This window comes from Typopeltis vanoorti, chromosome 2 (genome assembly GCF_054136105.1).
Source record: "Typopeltis vanoorti isolate ZY-2024b chromosome 2, IOZ_Tvanoo_1.0, whole genome shotgun sequence".
In the NCBI taxonomy this organism is placed as follows: domain Eukaryota; kingdom Metazoa; phylum Arthropoda; class Arachnida; order Uropygi; family Thelyphonidae; genus Typopeltis; species Typopeltis vanoorti.
Genome location: NC_143550.1, coordinates 7,333,553 through 7,348,321, shown reverse-complemented (window position 1 = coordinate 7,348,321; position 14,769 = coordinate 7,333,553). Strand labels below are relative to the sequence as shown.

The 14,769-nt window shown below is 35.7% G+C and overlaps 1 protein-coding gene across 1 annotated transcript in view; it reads left to right on the top strand.

The window, feature by feature from the left end:
- The window catches only part of LOC150108802 (proteasome subunit beta type-2-like), a 121,730-nt gene that overhangs the window by 32,901 nt on the left and 74,060 nt on the right, over window positions 1-14,769 (top strand). The window contains exon 2 of the mRNA XM_090403329.1: window positions 8,592-8,714. Coding sequence (XP_090259455.1) covers window positions 8,592-8,714 — 123 coding nt within the window. The remainder of the gene's footprint in view (window positions 1-8,591; window positions 8,715-14,769) is intronic.

The window sequence follows — 14,769 nt, the reverse complement described above, 5'->3', positions numbered from 1 at the left end:
ACAACATCAGAGAACACTTTCATATATATAATTTTATTACAGCAAAAGTGATGTCCTAATTTAACATAAGAGTTTTTATATTAGAGTAAGATCCTAGATTACCTACAGTTCTATTTATAATTAACTCTTAGGCAGAAAGGTTTATGTGGACAGAATGTGCCTTCCATATTCTTGGGATTTTTAGACCATCATTATTGTTATGATTAGGGTGGTTGATAAGAATTTCACAGGCCTTCTTAAATTATGTTCATTCCATGTTTTGGTGTGATGTACATAACAGATGCCTTTCCAGTCAATTCTATGTAGAGTATTCAGATCATGATCAGAAAGGCCAGCTTTTACCATAATTTGTTATGGTATACTCCAGGGTAGGCCAGTGGAGGAAGTAGATTCTTGGATGAGTTAAGTTCTTTAATAGGTGGCTTTAAGGTTGTATTCTGTAGTATTCTGTTTATTTTATCTTCACCACCACTCTTGAGATACTAATTGGTCGATAGGTGGATACATCAGTCTCTTTGTACCACCCTTATGCAATGGAATTACCATACATTCCTTCCGTTCCTGCAGAATCTTCCCTGTTCTGAGAGTCACATTAAACAGCCTGGTCAAAGGAATAGCCAGTTCCGCCGAACACTCTTTTAGCACATGTGCTGATATCCCATCAGTCGCTATTGCTGAATTCTTATTCAATTTGTGCAACAGCTCTAATACCTCGTCCTCATACACCTGTATTTCTCCATCCAGTGAAGAGGTAGTAGTGAGCTCAATGTTGCATACACCAGGGTGATAGCTTTTAACAAAATGGGCACTCATTATCTGAACAACCTCTTCTGCATCTGTAACCCTCACACCATCTGGATTTAGAAGAATTATTCTTTCATAATTCATTCTTTGTTTTACTTGCAACATACCAATAGAATTCTTGTGGGTTGTCTTTAGCACGCAGAGCCAGTTTCTTTTTATACTCAGACTTTGCTTTCTGTACAACAGTTTTGACTATTCTAGCCTACTGCTTATAACGTTCATAATGAACATCATCCTTATGCACACGGTATTCCTTCCTCATCGTCCTTTTCTTATGAATCTCTTGCTTAATAAGATTACACATCCATTTGACTCCTACCCTATTTATTCTTCGAACTCTTAGGACACATTCTGATATCACATCATTTAAATATTGTTTAAATGCTTCCCATGCACTGTTGATATTCTTCCCATTCAGCAACTGATCCATTCCACTGAACTCAGTATATTCCTCAGTTGGTCATAATCTCTTGCTTTGGAGTTCAGCAAGTAATATTCATAAACTTAGTTACTTTCCAAGTTAGCACCGCATGATTACTGTCGCCTACCAGAGGCAGAATAGTTATGTCTTTAACTGTGAGACACCCTCTGACACTAATGAAATCTAACACTCTTTGACCTCGAGTTCCTTCTGTCACATGCTGCTTGAGGAAATTCTCCCACAACAGCTCAATAAATGCATTTTCATTCTTGTGAGATTCTACTTCTGCCCAATCAATATTTGGATAATTAAAGTCTCCCATGATGATTTCTTTTCTTCTCATCTTTTCTATTTGGTGATGCATTTCTTCTCACTAGCATCTGATCCACCAGGTCTGTAACAGCACCCCACTATGTAATTGATCTTGTTGGATTCCATCTCACACCAGATTGCTTCAAACTCGCTGCCATATGAAATACTGTTAGTAGTAATACTACAATCATAGGTCTCAACTCTAACTGGATTCAAGTCATCTGATATCATTAGCAGCATGCTCCTTCCTCTCCTATCCTTCCTAAAAATTGTGTACCCTTTACACTCGATACCAGTTAGTATGTCTGATTCTGATAGCCAGGTCTCACTAATGCCTAAAATCTGAGGTCCCAACATATTAATTAAGGCAACAAACTTTACTCCTTTGTTTCTGATACGCCTAACATTCGTGTATAGACATAATAATCTACCTGCATGTTCTTTTGTATGCTCTTGTCTGCAGTCTGCAAGACATAGTTGGACAACTTGCAGATCCCTATTCTTTTCTAGTGCCTTATACATGTAGATATCTTTGCACATGTTTGATGGATCTGAACCAGACAACACGTCGAAATTGTTCTCTCCTCATCAACATTTTCACGACAAAGCCCATTACTCTTATTAACACAGTTATGTAACATTGTTGCTTTTACACTCACATTCTCACCATTCCTCCCTTTATAATTTAGTGTCCCTGACTCTCTGTGTTAGGTCTCATACCAGTTATTAATTTTTCTAGACTCCTGATACCAAACTCATTCATGTGTGGGCCATCCCTTTTATTTTGATCCTAACCTAATCTTCCCTCAAACTCACTCCATACATCCAAAAACTTGCATCTATTCCTTTACACAACCTACCCATTGAATCGTTTGTCATCATAGCCCTCCTTCTTAATTCATTTTTATCATATCGAGGTAAAATACTGAGATTTTCACTTTCTCACTCTTCTCTTTCATCTCTTCCAACAAGCCTTTCATGTCCTTTCTCATACTGAACTTATTGCTAGTTAAGTCATTAGTACTTGCTACAATTATGATTTCGTTTACTTTTCTTTTCTGTTTTTGAATTGTTTCCTTTATTTAAATATAAAGAGCCAATTCCTTTATATTCTTAATTTTTGCTCCAGGAAAACTCAAAGTTCTAACTCACTCATCAATAGCATGTTTTATTATAGAGTCACCTTACCAAATAACATCTTTCTTTTTACAAATCATTTACCTAATTTTCATTATTTCCTGAATTACCTGTTTCCATGCTTTGTTGTTTCTTATTTTGCAGATTAATTTTCTTTTTCTCCCTCTGCTCATTTAAATGCCTCTTGACTTTTTCTAAATCCTGTGACATCTCTTTGATGATCTGTTTTAATTTTGTTATTTTGGAGATTTATTCATTTTCATTAACCTCCACATCTCAATTAACCTCGTTAGCACGGTACTGGAGTAATTGTAAAGATTGTAGAGAAGTTGGTAAGAACTTGCATGCAGAAATGGGTGGCTATACTTTGCAAGGAACAGTATGGATTTACTAAAGGAGGTCATGTCTGTAATTTGTTCATATTTTATAATAATGTTACAGCTGAGTTGGATAAAGGGAATGGGTAAACTATGATACTGTTGGACTTTGCTAAGGCATTTGATAGGATACTACATGAGAGGCTATTGCATAAACTAGAGAATATGGGATTGAAATATAAACTGTTGGCTTGGATAAGTGGCTGGCAGATGGACAGGTATCAAAAAGTGGTACATGTAGCATGCTAATCTGCCAGGTTTAAGGTCCAGTGGTACGCCCCAGAGATCAGTCCTTGGGCCATAGTTTAATCTATTTTTAATGATATTGGAAAGGAGAGAGAGAGAGATCTTCAGTTGTTTGTTGCTGATTCAAAGATAGGCAGGGCAATCAGAGCTACTGATATAAGCATTTACAGGTTGATTTGAATAGGCTGGAAGTGCAGGCAAATGATAATGGCTGTCAGTTCAATATTAGTAAGTATAAAGTTATGGATTTTGGTGTGATGTGATATCCAACAGCTATTGGTGGGATTATGCTTGGAGTAACTGACAAGGCTAGAGATCTCTTATTTATGGTGGATAAGAAGTTGAAGTTCAGAGGTCACATAGCATAAATTGCCAATACAAGAGGATAATTGCAATGTTGAAACAAACATTGACATGTAAGAATAAGAAAATCATTTTTCCTCTTTACAAGGCCTTGAGATGACCACACCTGGACTACTCTGTCCATATTTGGTCTAGTGGGTTCTGGGGAGATAAAGAAGCTGTGGTAAGGCTGGAAAGAGAGTTACAAAGATATCAATCAGGGTTATGGAATATAGATTATGAGGATAGATTGAGAGTATGTGGACTGCAGAACCTTGTAGTCAGAAGAAACAGAGGTAATATGTTAGTCTATAAACTTTTGAGAAGACATTATAAGATATCAGTTGGTACAATTTTTCATTACAACCCCTGGCAAAAAGTATCCAATCAATGTTATCACTATGATGACTGCATATACATTGTATATTTCTTGGAAAGTTTAACATACAAACGTTTTTAGCATGCAAGAAATGAAATAGCTCACTTTAAAGTATAAAAAAAAAAGAAAATTTTATGTACAATATAAAGGTTAATTTAAAGAAAAATTATCTGTGCTAGAACAAAGTATCCAATCAAGCTGCAGTTGAGAAAAAGATCGCTGAGGAAACATGTATCATTCCCAAAATGCTAAGCTACAATTGTCTGTGCACATGTAAAGCATAGAGAAAATGTTTATAAGGAGCAGAATTGTGGTTGTGAAATCCGAATTCTATCTACAGAGTTAAAGGATGGCTCCTGGAAAGAATTTCTGAGCTATTTAAGAAACAGAATGATTGAATATCTGAAAGATGAAATGTCTCAGAGACAAGTAGCTAGATTACTAAAATGTTCTCAAAGTACTGTATGCGATATTTGGAAAAAATATTATTCTACTAATAGTGTAAAAAGCATGCCTTTAAAGTGGATGCCCATTTGCCACCACACACAGACAGGACAAAAAACTGGCTGAACTTGCAAAAACCATGCAGTGTTCAAACAACTTAAAAACACCCAAACAATTTAATGCTGCATGATCGAACTGCAGAGTGAAGATAAGTAACCGCACCTTTGCAGAGATAAAAACGTTTTTATCTCTGCAACCTTTTTTGACAAAAGCAACACAAAAAGTGCTTTTACAATGGTGTAAAAACATGTAAATTGGGAATTTGATGACTGGAAGAAAGTCACTTTTAGTGATGAATCTCGAATTTGCCTTGTAACCTGTGATGTGATAATGATGCCTTTGTGTGGAGAAGAGTTGGTGAAAAGTTCTTCAATGATTGCATTAATACCAAGGCTAATTTTTCACCCTCATTAACCATCAGAAAATTGAAAAGCATTTTTCAAAACAATGATGTCCCACTCTGTTTAAGAAGGAAGACATTTAACCAGTGTATACTTTCACATATGGTTGTGAAACTTGGTTGCTGTCAAAAGCACTTGCAAATAAACTAACAACAACTCAAAGAAAAATGGAGAGGTTGATGCTAGGCATCACATTAGAAGATAAGAAGCAAAACACCTGGATAAGAAACACCCATGTTAAGTTCTGAATAAAATTAAGTTAATTAACATTTCCTACAGACTTAATATGGGTTTACATTTTTGAATCACATATTGATATATTGGAATTACTAAATTCTTGTAATTTACCAAAGTATTACTAAATTAAGAATATTTTTTTCACTACTTTATGTTATAAGGTAAAATATTGTAAATTGCTTAAATGCTTAAACCTTGCTGCTTTTGTGTAAGTACTTACAAATTGCTGGGAGAAAAGATAATCCGATTAAATAAAAGTGGCCGGAATCTAAACATGTGCTACAAGTACACGTGCACCCTTTAGGTAAGCACGCAGTTCCCCCCCACACACAAACTCTGACGAGTACGCTAGATTTCTGTGTTTGTCGCTAAGTACTGGGTGACGTAGGGTGACATGGAAAAAGGGGAGGAGGAAAACGATAATGTAGAAGTAATCGGCAGCGCACAATTTAAAAAGTCGTTGCAGCGCCTAAAACGCTCTCTTACTCTTATGCTCTTGCTCTGGTGTTGGAACCTCCTTGTGGCTCCTTCTCATCCCCCATTTTCGACGCGGACTCAAGACAAAGATTGAGGAACTGTGCCGTGAAATTCCTGAAAGTTTACCGGTCAGCGATCAGCCCAGCAGAAGGAAATCTCCGATGTTTCCGGAGATATCATTACAATGTTGTGCCAGTTGACCAGTGAACAACGTATACCTACTTTCGGCGGTGGAGATAACTATAGCTCGGACCCGTGGAGAATGCCTCAGAAAAAGCAGAATGAACCAGGAATCAAAAATGATTGTCCAGTCGTGCTATGTGAAGTGGCCAAACAGTTCCCCAGCAGTTCGTAATGTACAGTCTATGTTTTTATAGGCAATTGTGTATAAGAAGAAAAATTGTAATTATAGGAAGGACTCTAGAGATAATATTCTTTTTATAGTAGAGTGATTATGAAATTGTAGTGAAAGAATTATTGTAAGAACATGTGGACCTAAAGTAGAAATTCAATTAGCAAATGTCCTTTAGTATAGAAGAGTATGTTTGATCTATCAAGTAGAAGTTGTAAACTATATATGAAGTTCTTTGTTTTGCATGTTATGATAAAGATAGAGAGGTTAAATAATTAATGCTCATTCCTTAGAAATTGTAGACTGCTATATTAGTGTATATTCATAAAGTGTAAGATACTTCAATTGCAATTAAATGTTTTGCTTTTTAAGTTTAACTGGTGCCTTGCCTGATTTTCTCCTCTATTGCACTTTCTCATAAAATTCGGACCACAGCGGGAGATAAGTTAAATAGGAGGCTACAACTGCATAAATAAGTTATAGTGAAATAAGATAGTATGCTAAACTGTGTTCTGGTTCCTTGATTCTGCACTATTTGTTAATCTAGGATTCAGGGTGGCACAGAATAATAGAAATTTTCCCTGAATCCAAAAAAGGAATCAGATCCAGTATTGAAACAAAGGAATTGGTGTTGACCATTAGCAATTCCTTTGTCTTATATCCACTAGCATTGTTCTTAAGAGTGAATAATGGCCCAGAGAGAATATTTAATTTAAAAAGAGTAATTAAAGTGTTAGAGATAAATTCATTAAGTACAAGCGTATCTAGCAGAAAATTTTAGAGAACAAAGAAGAAGAATAAGTAAAAAATTTACAATGGCACACCAAAGATTTTACACCCATACTCACATCACTGACATCATTCTTCACCATAAACGACTAAAATGGAAATGGGCTGGACATCTATCGAGAAGAGAAGATGAGCGATGGACCACCATGCTAACGGACTGGATTCCAAAAGAAGAGCAACAAGGCTGAGAACGTCCTAAAAGATGGTGGAATGATGAATTGTCAAGTTTTGTTGGGGAAAATTGGTCAATCATTGCCAAGAACAGAGAAAAGTGGAAAGAACTGGAGGAGACTTTCATCCAGCAGTGGACAGAAAATGGCTGAAAAGAAGAAGAACCGTTCGGGGTTGCATGACATCATCACAAGGTGTTGGAAAACTATGTATCGTGTTACGTACAGGTCAATTCTGAAGTCTGAAGAAATTTTAGAGCATTTTTTGGTTCCTAGTATCGAAGAATGGTTCCAGAATTCCATTGAATTCATTTTTCAAGGTAATGCGTCCTGTCACTGCAACAGATGAACCAGGAACTATCTGCGAAACAATGGAAACACTCCTATGACTTGGCCTTCAAATAGCCCAGACCTTAATCTGATGGAAAATGTTTGGGATATTTTCAAGTGAAAAATCTACACCAAAAGGCCCACAAATGTTGTCAAATTATGTCAAGCAGTCATGGAAAGCTGGAGTGAAATTCTACCAGCTGACTGTTAAAAGCTTATTGAGTCCATGCCATGAAGGATGAATGCTGTCATTCAGGCTCAAGGAGGAATAACAAAATACTGAGTTCGGTGATCGGGCATATATTTCTTCATCAAAGAATGGTCTCATACTTGTTTCTTCAGTGATTGATTTCCATTTACATAATTTCTGGTTAAAAGTAACTAAAAAATATGTTTTGTAATAAATTTTATTTCTTTGTTAATCATATTTATATTCATAACTGTTCATATTGAACAAAATTTATGTATTGAGGAAAAATAAATCCTAATATATATATATACAGTATTAGTCTTACAGTCATTGATTGGATACTTATTGCCATGGGTTGTATATGGAGGGTGGGGAAAGAACAAGGGACATCCATGGAAGTTAACTTTGTGTGCAGTTAAGAAAGGGATATGGGCTATATTTTTCTCTGCTGGAACCATGAGTGAGTGGAACAGTTTGCTTGCTGAAGTAATGAGTGCACCTAGCATGAATGAGTTTAAGAGAAGGTATGACAGTTGGTGTGACTGATGTATGGCCTCCTTCGATGAATTCTTGATTGCCTCAAAATATTATAAATATAATAGAAGGAAGAGCATTAGAACACTTCAATTTGAAATTAGAGGATATCAGAGCTGTTAAATGAAAGGATATGACGAATCCATTATTATTTGAAAGCCAAATATTTAAACTAAAATATGACTAAATAATATATAACTAAAAGTTTTTTTTTCTTTGAAATAATATCCTTTTTTTTTAAAAAAAAAAAAAAAAGAAGCTTTACAACACTAAATAGTATCCTTCTGGTTTCCTTGTTAACTATAATTGATATTTAGCTCAGTATTGATAACAGGGTTTCTTGTCCTCTTAAGCCAAAGCAACTGAGATGATGAAGGTTGTATTTCTAGATGCTCTCAGTCCAGTTTTGAGAAGTTTTAAAATAATGATGTATTCATAATAGCCTTTCATTTAAAAACTATATTTTAATATTTTCAGTTTGGTATTTGTGCTGTCATCATAATGAAATCCAATCTTATCTGATCATCACATGAATATCAGTAATATTTTTTATACAGGGGTATTAAAGTTTTATATATTTATTTTTTAGATGAAAAGAAGATTTATAAACTTAGTGATCATTTGGTAATGGCAGTCAGTGGAGAAGTAGGAGACACTGTACAGTTTGCAGAATTCATAGAAAAGAATATCCAACTCTATAAGATGAGAAATGGTATGTTAATAAACAAAATAGTACATTTGCATTATCTGCTATGAAGGGTAAGTATAGTGTTTTGCCAGTCATTTCCAGTGCATTGCTCTGGCCATGGCACAGATCAGCTTGGAAACAAAATTATATCAACTTGAGATTTCTAATAAGCAAGATTGTAATCCAGTTTTCATGTAGTGCTTATGCTGATCCATATCAGGTTCCAGTTTTCAGCATCTTCCTAAATTCAGGTTACTTTATAGATAGACCATTGTATTCCTTGATATTTAGAGATCTTCTTTTTATGTCATATGCACAAAGAGAGAGAGGCTTATAGAATAAAAATTCAAAGTCAAGGAAGAATTCTCTCATTTCCAGATGAGGTCAGAGCAATCTGAAGGCCAACTAAACTTGAGATGAAAAAGTCCTTTCGTTTCCTATTAATTGTTTCTGAAATCGCCACTTAGATTAAAACCAAAGTTTTTTTTTTTTTCCTTAAAAAAAAAAGAAAGTTATTTTATGCAGGCTGCAGATGTTCTCAGCTGGAATCAGTTTATACATATCCATAAAATAGCAGAATTCAAAGCCACAGTCTGTTGATAAAAGGCAAAGTGTTATGCACTCATCTGTGTACCGCAAGATACATAAATGATGGAATTTTTTTTATATAAGATAAAGTATGTCTAGTTATTGGGGGGTGGGGGGAGTAGTTAACCAGTTTTGTCATCCTTTCCATTGGCTGCAGTTTCAGTAAATTAGAATATTTTATCCTCCTTTGATTTCACATCACTGTCAATATACAGATTAGAGTAATCCTATTATTATTCACTGTAATTGGGGCACTTCAGAAAAAATAACTAGAACTTTAAAAAACTCCACTGCTTTAACACTATATTAATTAGCGCTTAAAGATCAGCTACCTCCCTTCTCAGTTTCGGATGTATACAAGGTTCCTTATTCTCACAGCCTGTTCTATTACGGTCAAATTGAAAGACCTTACAACATCATCATGAACACATATATGCAAATTTAGTTTTACACAGATTTTACACTGTGCATAGAATAAAATGGGAAAAAGACTACTATGCTTCACTGTAGCAAATACAGATATGACACTTTAAAAAAAAAATTTTTTTTTATCATTTTGGAATCAGTAGTAGATTTCAAAAATCAACCAAATCTTAATAAATACGGATGTGCAACACCTCCCAAGATATGGGAAACGCTACTTCTTAGACCTCCCACTCAAGTCTGAATATCAGTGACCATATCACCTAAGATTAGCTCTGCTAATGCATTCCTGGATGCTGACAATGTCGAGTTCTTTCCTAATATCCTAGTTTTTAATATTATATTGCCATTGATGCCATCTGTTCACGCCTCTAATCTTTCTCAGGACTCTCATATCTGCGGTCTCTAGTCTTTGGTCAAGTGTTTTACTTCTGATCCAGCTCCAGATCCATAAGTTAAAACTGGTTTGAACACTGTCTACAGCTAATTTAGTGTTCTGACTAATTTCTCTCTTATTCCATATGAATTTATTCAATTGACTTCCCACCACACCAGCTTTGTTGATTCTGTTGTCTATTTCCATATTTAATTTACCATCTTCAGTAAAAATCGTGCCTGAGTAGCTGAAATGTTTTACTTGTACCACATTCCCCATTCACAACACAGTTGACATTTTCAACAATTCTACCTATTTTCATTGTCTTTGTCTTTTTATTGCTGACCTTCATACCATATCTATTACAACAGCTATTCAATTTAGTCAGGAATCTTGCAAACTTGTAGTGGATTTATTTAGAAGTATAACATCATCAGCATAAAGCAAAGAGCTGACATTAACATCTCCAATTCTGATATCATGTTTAATACCACTTTCCTTCATAATGTGATCCATGTAGATAATGAATAACTGAGGCGATAATGTACATCCTTGTCTCACACCAGATTTAACATTAAACCATCTTCCTATACTTCCTTCAATTCTAACTGCTGACTTATAACTCAAATACAGACTAAGTATTGCTTGATATAATGCCCCATTGACACCATATAACTGTAGCGTATTGAATAGCTTCTCTCTTGGCACCTTGTCATATGCCTTTTCCAGATCGACAAAACTTAAATACAGATCTATGATAAGCCAAAAGAGATCGATGGATTTCAATCCGAGTTTTGTACCCAGCTATAAAATAAAACGAGATTTACCATCTCCCTTTAACTTAACTTATGTTGCTGGTAAAATACCCTTTTGGCTTATCATAGTAGTAATAACAATATAGGAGTACACCAGTTCGGCAATTCTATAGTAGAGGTATACGTAAGTTCGGTTCACTTAAAACCTTGATATTCCAGGTCTACCTACTCACTGATGAGCCCTCAAATAAGGTTGAAACTGGTCTGGGTAGTGACCTCTTCTCATAATATAAAACAGTATATATACATCTCTTAGGAGCTGTGTTTTACATTATGAGAGAATATTAAGGTTAGTGACGGGGCTTGATCCACCTTTGCTTGGAGTTGCCCTGGTGTTGTACTACCCATGCGATCACTTACACTTGGGCTCGCTGATAGTTTTTTGGGCATGAAACTCTTATCGATTCGATGGATTTCAATCCGACGTTCGTACCTGACTATAAAATAAAATGGGATTTACCATCTCCCTTTAACTTAAATACAGATCTTTGTTATATTCCCATGCTTTCTCAACTATTTGTCGTAAAGTGAAGATCTGATCCTGACAGTCTCTATTTGGCCTGAATCCAGCTTGTTCTTCACCAAGCTTTTCTTCCACAATTCTTCTCAACTGTTTCTCAAGTATACTTGCATAGATCTTGCCAGGAACACTCAGTAGGGAAATACCTCTGTAATTCTCAAATTCAGTTTTATTTCCCTTTTTATATATAGGTACTATTAGGACTCTACTCCAATCATCGGGAATTCGTCCCTCTGTCCAGGCTTTCTGAACTATGCATTGCAGCCACTGTAAGACTTTTATACCACCATACTTCAGCATTTCTGGTCGAATATCATCTACTCCTGCTGCCTTTCCACATATCAAGCCTTTGATGGATTTTTCTACTTCAAGTATGGATATGTATTCCTGAGTGTATGCCTGTTGAGTGTTTTTACCACTGTGCTATCACTGCTTGTTTCATTTAGCAATTTTTCGAAATAATTACTCCATACTTCAAGGATATCTTTTTCTCCTGTTTTCATGTCATCTTTATCTCCTTTTACAGCACTCTTACCTCCATTTCTCAGCTTTTTCAACAACCTCCAGAATATCTTACCACCTTCTTGATATTTATTTTCTATGTTCTTGCCAAAGTCCTCCCATGACTTGTGTTTAGCTGTGTTTAGCTTTCTTACATTTGTCTCTGTATTCTCTAAGAGCACAAGCTGACTTATTTGCCAGGAAGTTTTGATATGCTTTCTTCTTTTCCTTCACTGCCTCTTTAACTTCCTGTGTCCACCATGGAGTTGTGACTTTTCTATCCTTGCAGATAACCTCACCACATGCTTCTCAGGCTGAATCAATCAGGGTTTTCTTCAAGCTTGCCACTGAATCTCCAAGGTTTGGTTCCTGTTCTCAAACTCTTTCATTTTTTCTTCAATCATGTTTGTGTTTTTTAGTCTACAGTTCACATCTGAGAGCTGCTCATCTTTTATTCGCTTTAAAACTTTCTTTCATGTTATTCTTTTCAATATGAAATTCAATTTTTTCCTGCGCTAGACTAAATAGTGATCGCTTCGAATTTCAAATCCTCTGTACACTCTGGTGTCCTGCACCAGGGAGAAAATATCATTATCAACAATAACATAGTCAGTGAGACTTTTCTTATTCCTTGCCTCTTCTCTCCATGTGAATTTGTGCACATTTTTATTTTGGAACATGGTGTTAGTAATAACCAGTCCATGTCCTGAGCAGAAATCCAACAGGTATTTGCCATTATTATTAGCTTTGCCCTTTTCTCCAAATTTTCCCAAAATATTTTTGTATGGCTGACATTCGTTTCCTGCTCTGCTATTTAGATCCCCAACAAGGGCCAACTTTTCCTTTTTCATTGTGTCAGTTGGTTTTTTTCTAAAGCATCAAAAAATTCCTCCACTTCTACCTTAGTAGAACCTTCTGTGGGACCATAGGCACAAATAGTTCTCATTGTCCAATTCCCCATTCTGATATTTGCCCACATCACTCTACTTGAGACTGCCTGCCATTCAAGAAGATTAGCTTCGTATTCTGTGTTGAATACTATGGCTGCTCCTTCTTTTCCTTGATTGTCATTTCCTGAACATAACATTTTGTATTTATTGCTCAGAAAGATCTCACCAGTTTTTGTCTTTTTTGCTTCAGTCATCCCTATTATGTCGATCTGGTACTTATCTAATTCCTCAGCTAGCTCCATTTCTTTGCCATTCAGGCTTCTTATGTTGATAGTACCGATCTTTAACTCTGGTGATGTTGAGTTGGGGTGTACTTTCAGATTTGTTTCAATAGCTGACTTTTTGCTATTTGCCCTGGTTCCCTGGCGAAAACAATAAGGGCCTTGTTTAACTGCCGACGATCCAGCCGGCATGAAATTTTGTCATGTTGTAACATCATTTTTATTTTGGTTTAACCAATAAGAATACAATTTGGTCGGCTAAATCCCAAATTGCTAACCCATCCTCGTTCATTCATTATCCAGGTAGATACCCAACAGGGTGTCTATCTGGATACTGAACAAGAGAAGGTGAGGATTGGAGATTAGGTCAGAAGCCCTGGTTGTTTCTCCGCATTCCTTTAAAGGTTATGTGGAAGTCTCCTCTCAGTTATAAGGCTTTGACCCTTTTAGTGTTTAATTCTTTATTTATGTTTTTTTTTTTTCCCCACTCCATTAAATCTTAACACGAGCTTCAATAGCACCACCAAGCCTAAATACATTAGCATTTCTTCCAGTTTTATTTGTGAAGTCAGAGAAGGGAAGCCAGTTTAGATTATGAACATTGAAATCTCCCAAAAAAAAAAAATTCTCAGTTTGGCAATTGAACCTAGAACATCGACCTTAAGAGATAAATAATCTAGAGATCAGAGTTATCAATTAAGAGTCATGATGGCAGCAAACAAAAGGCAACAAAATGTGGAAAGGAAATTTTAACTAAGAGTAGATATTTCAGTCTTCATATTAAGATCATCGTTTGGAGTATACACATGTATATACACAAACAAAATAGATCTAAATATCAAAACATAAGCAAATGACATAATGATAAAATTATTACATAGTAATAAAAGGCGTCTAAGCCATTGTCAGTACATTTGAAAAGAGATAACACAGTAAGAACAACACGTAAATTGCAGATGTGTTATAATACATGATCACAACCACAGGAGTATAACTCCATCTACAGTCATTAGAATTCAAAGAAATAAATTTAAATAATTACAATATTAAGAAACAGGAATGAAGATGTTACGTACAATGACTTCTCAAAATTGGGAAAGTTTAAGACACTCATTTTTGTTGAGGTGATGAAGTTCATTCTCGGGATGAAGACACAATCAAAAAGTTAGAATTCATCATGCTGGACCTCCGTGACTTTATTTTCTTCCCAAGATACGTTAAAGAAAATGGTCCATTAAGAGCTATTGTAAATTGTATGGCTTGTTTGACTTATTATTATTTATATGGGCACTCCATGGAATCAAAAGACTCATTGCAAGAAACCCACTATTCATTAACACAATACCTATCATACATCTCCTTAAACCTATTCACTGGGCCCTCACAACCACCTCTGGCAATCCATTCCACTCATGCACCATTCTAAGTAAAGAACTTAGTCTGCACACCCTTATTAACCACACTCCTAGACAACTTCTGCGTGTGACCCTTGTTTTCTTCTACTCCCCATGTATTGAAAAATTTTTGTGTGTCAGTCTTATAGAATCCTTTTAGTAACTTATAAGTTTCTATCATATTCCCTCTCCTCTGTCAGCTAAATTCTGCCACTCCCACACTTTTGATCTGTCCTCATAGGGAACATTCCACAGACCTTCACCTGCTAGGTCACAGGTCTCTGAATCCTC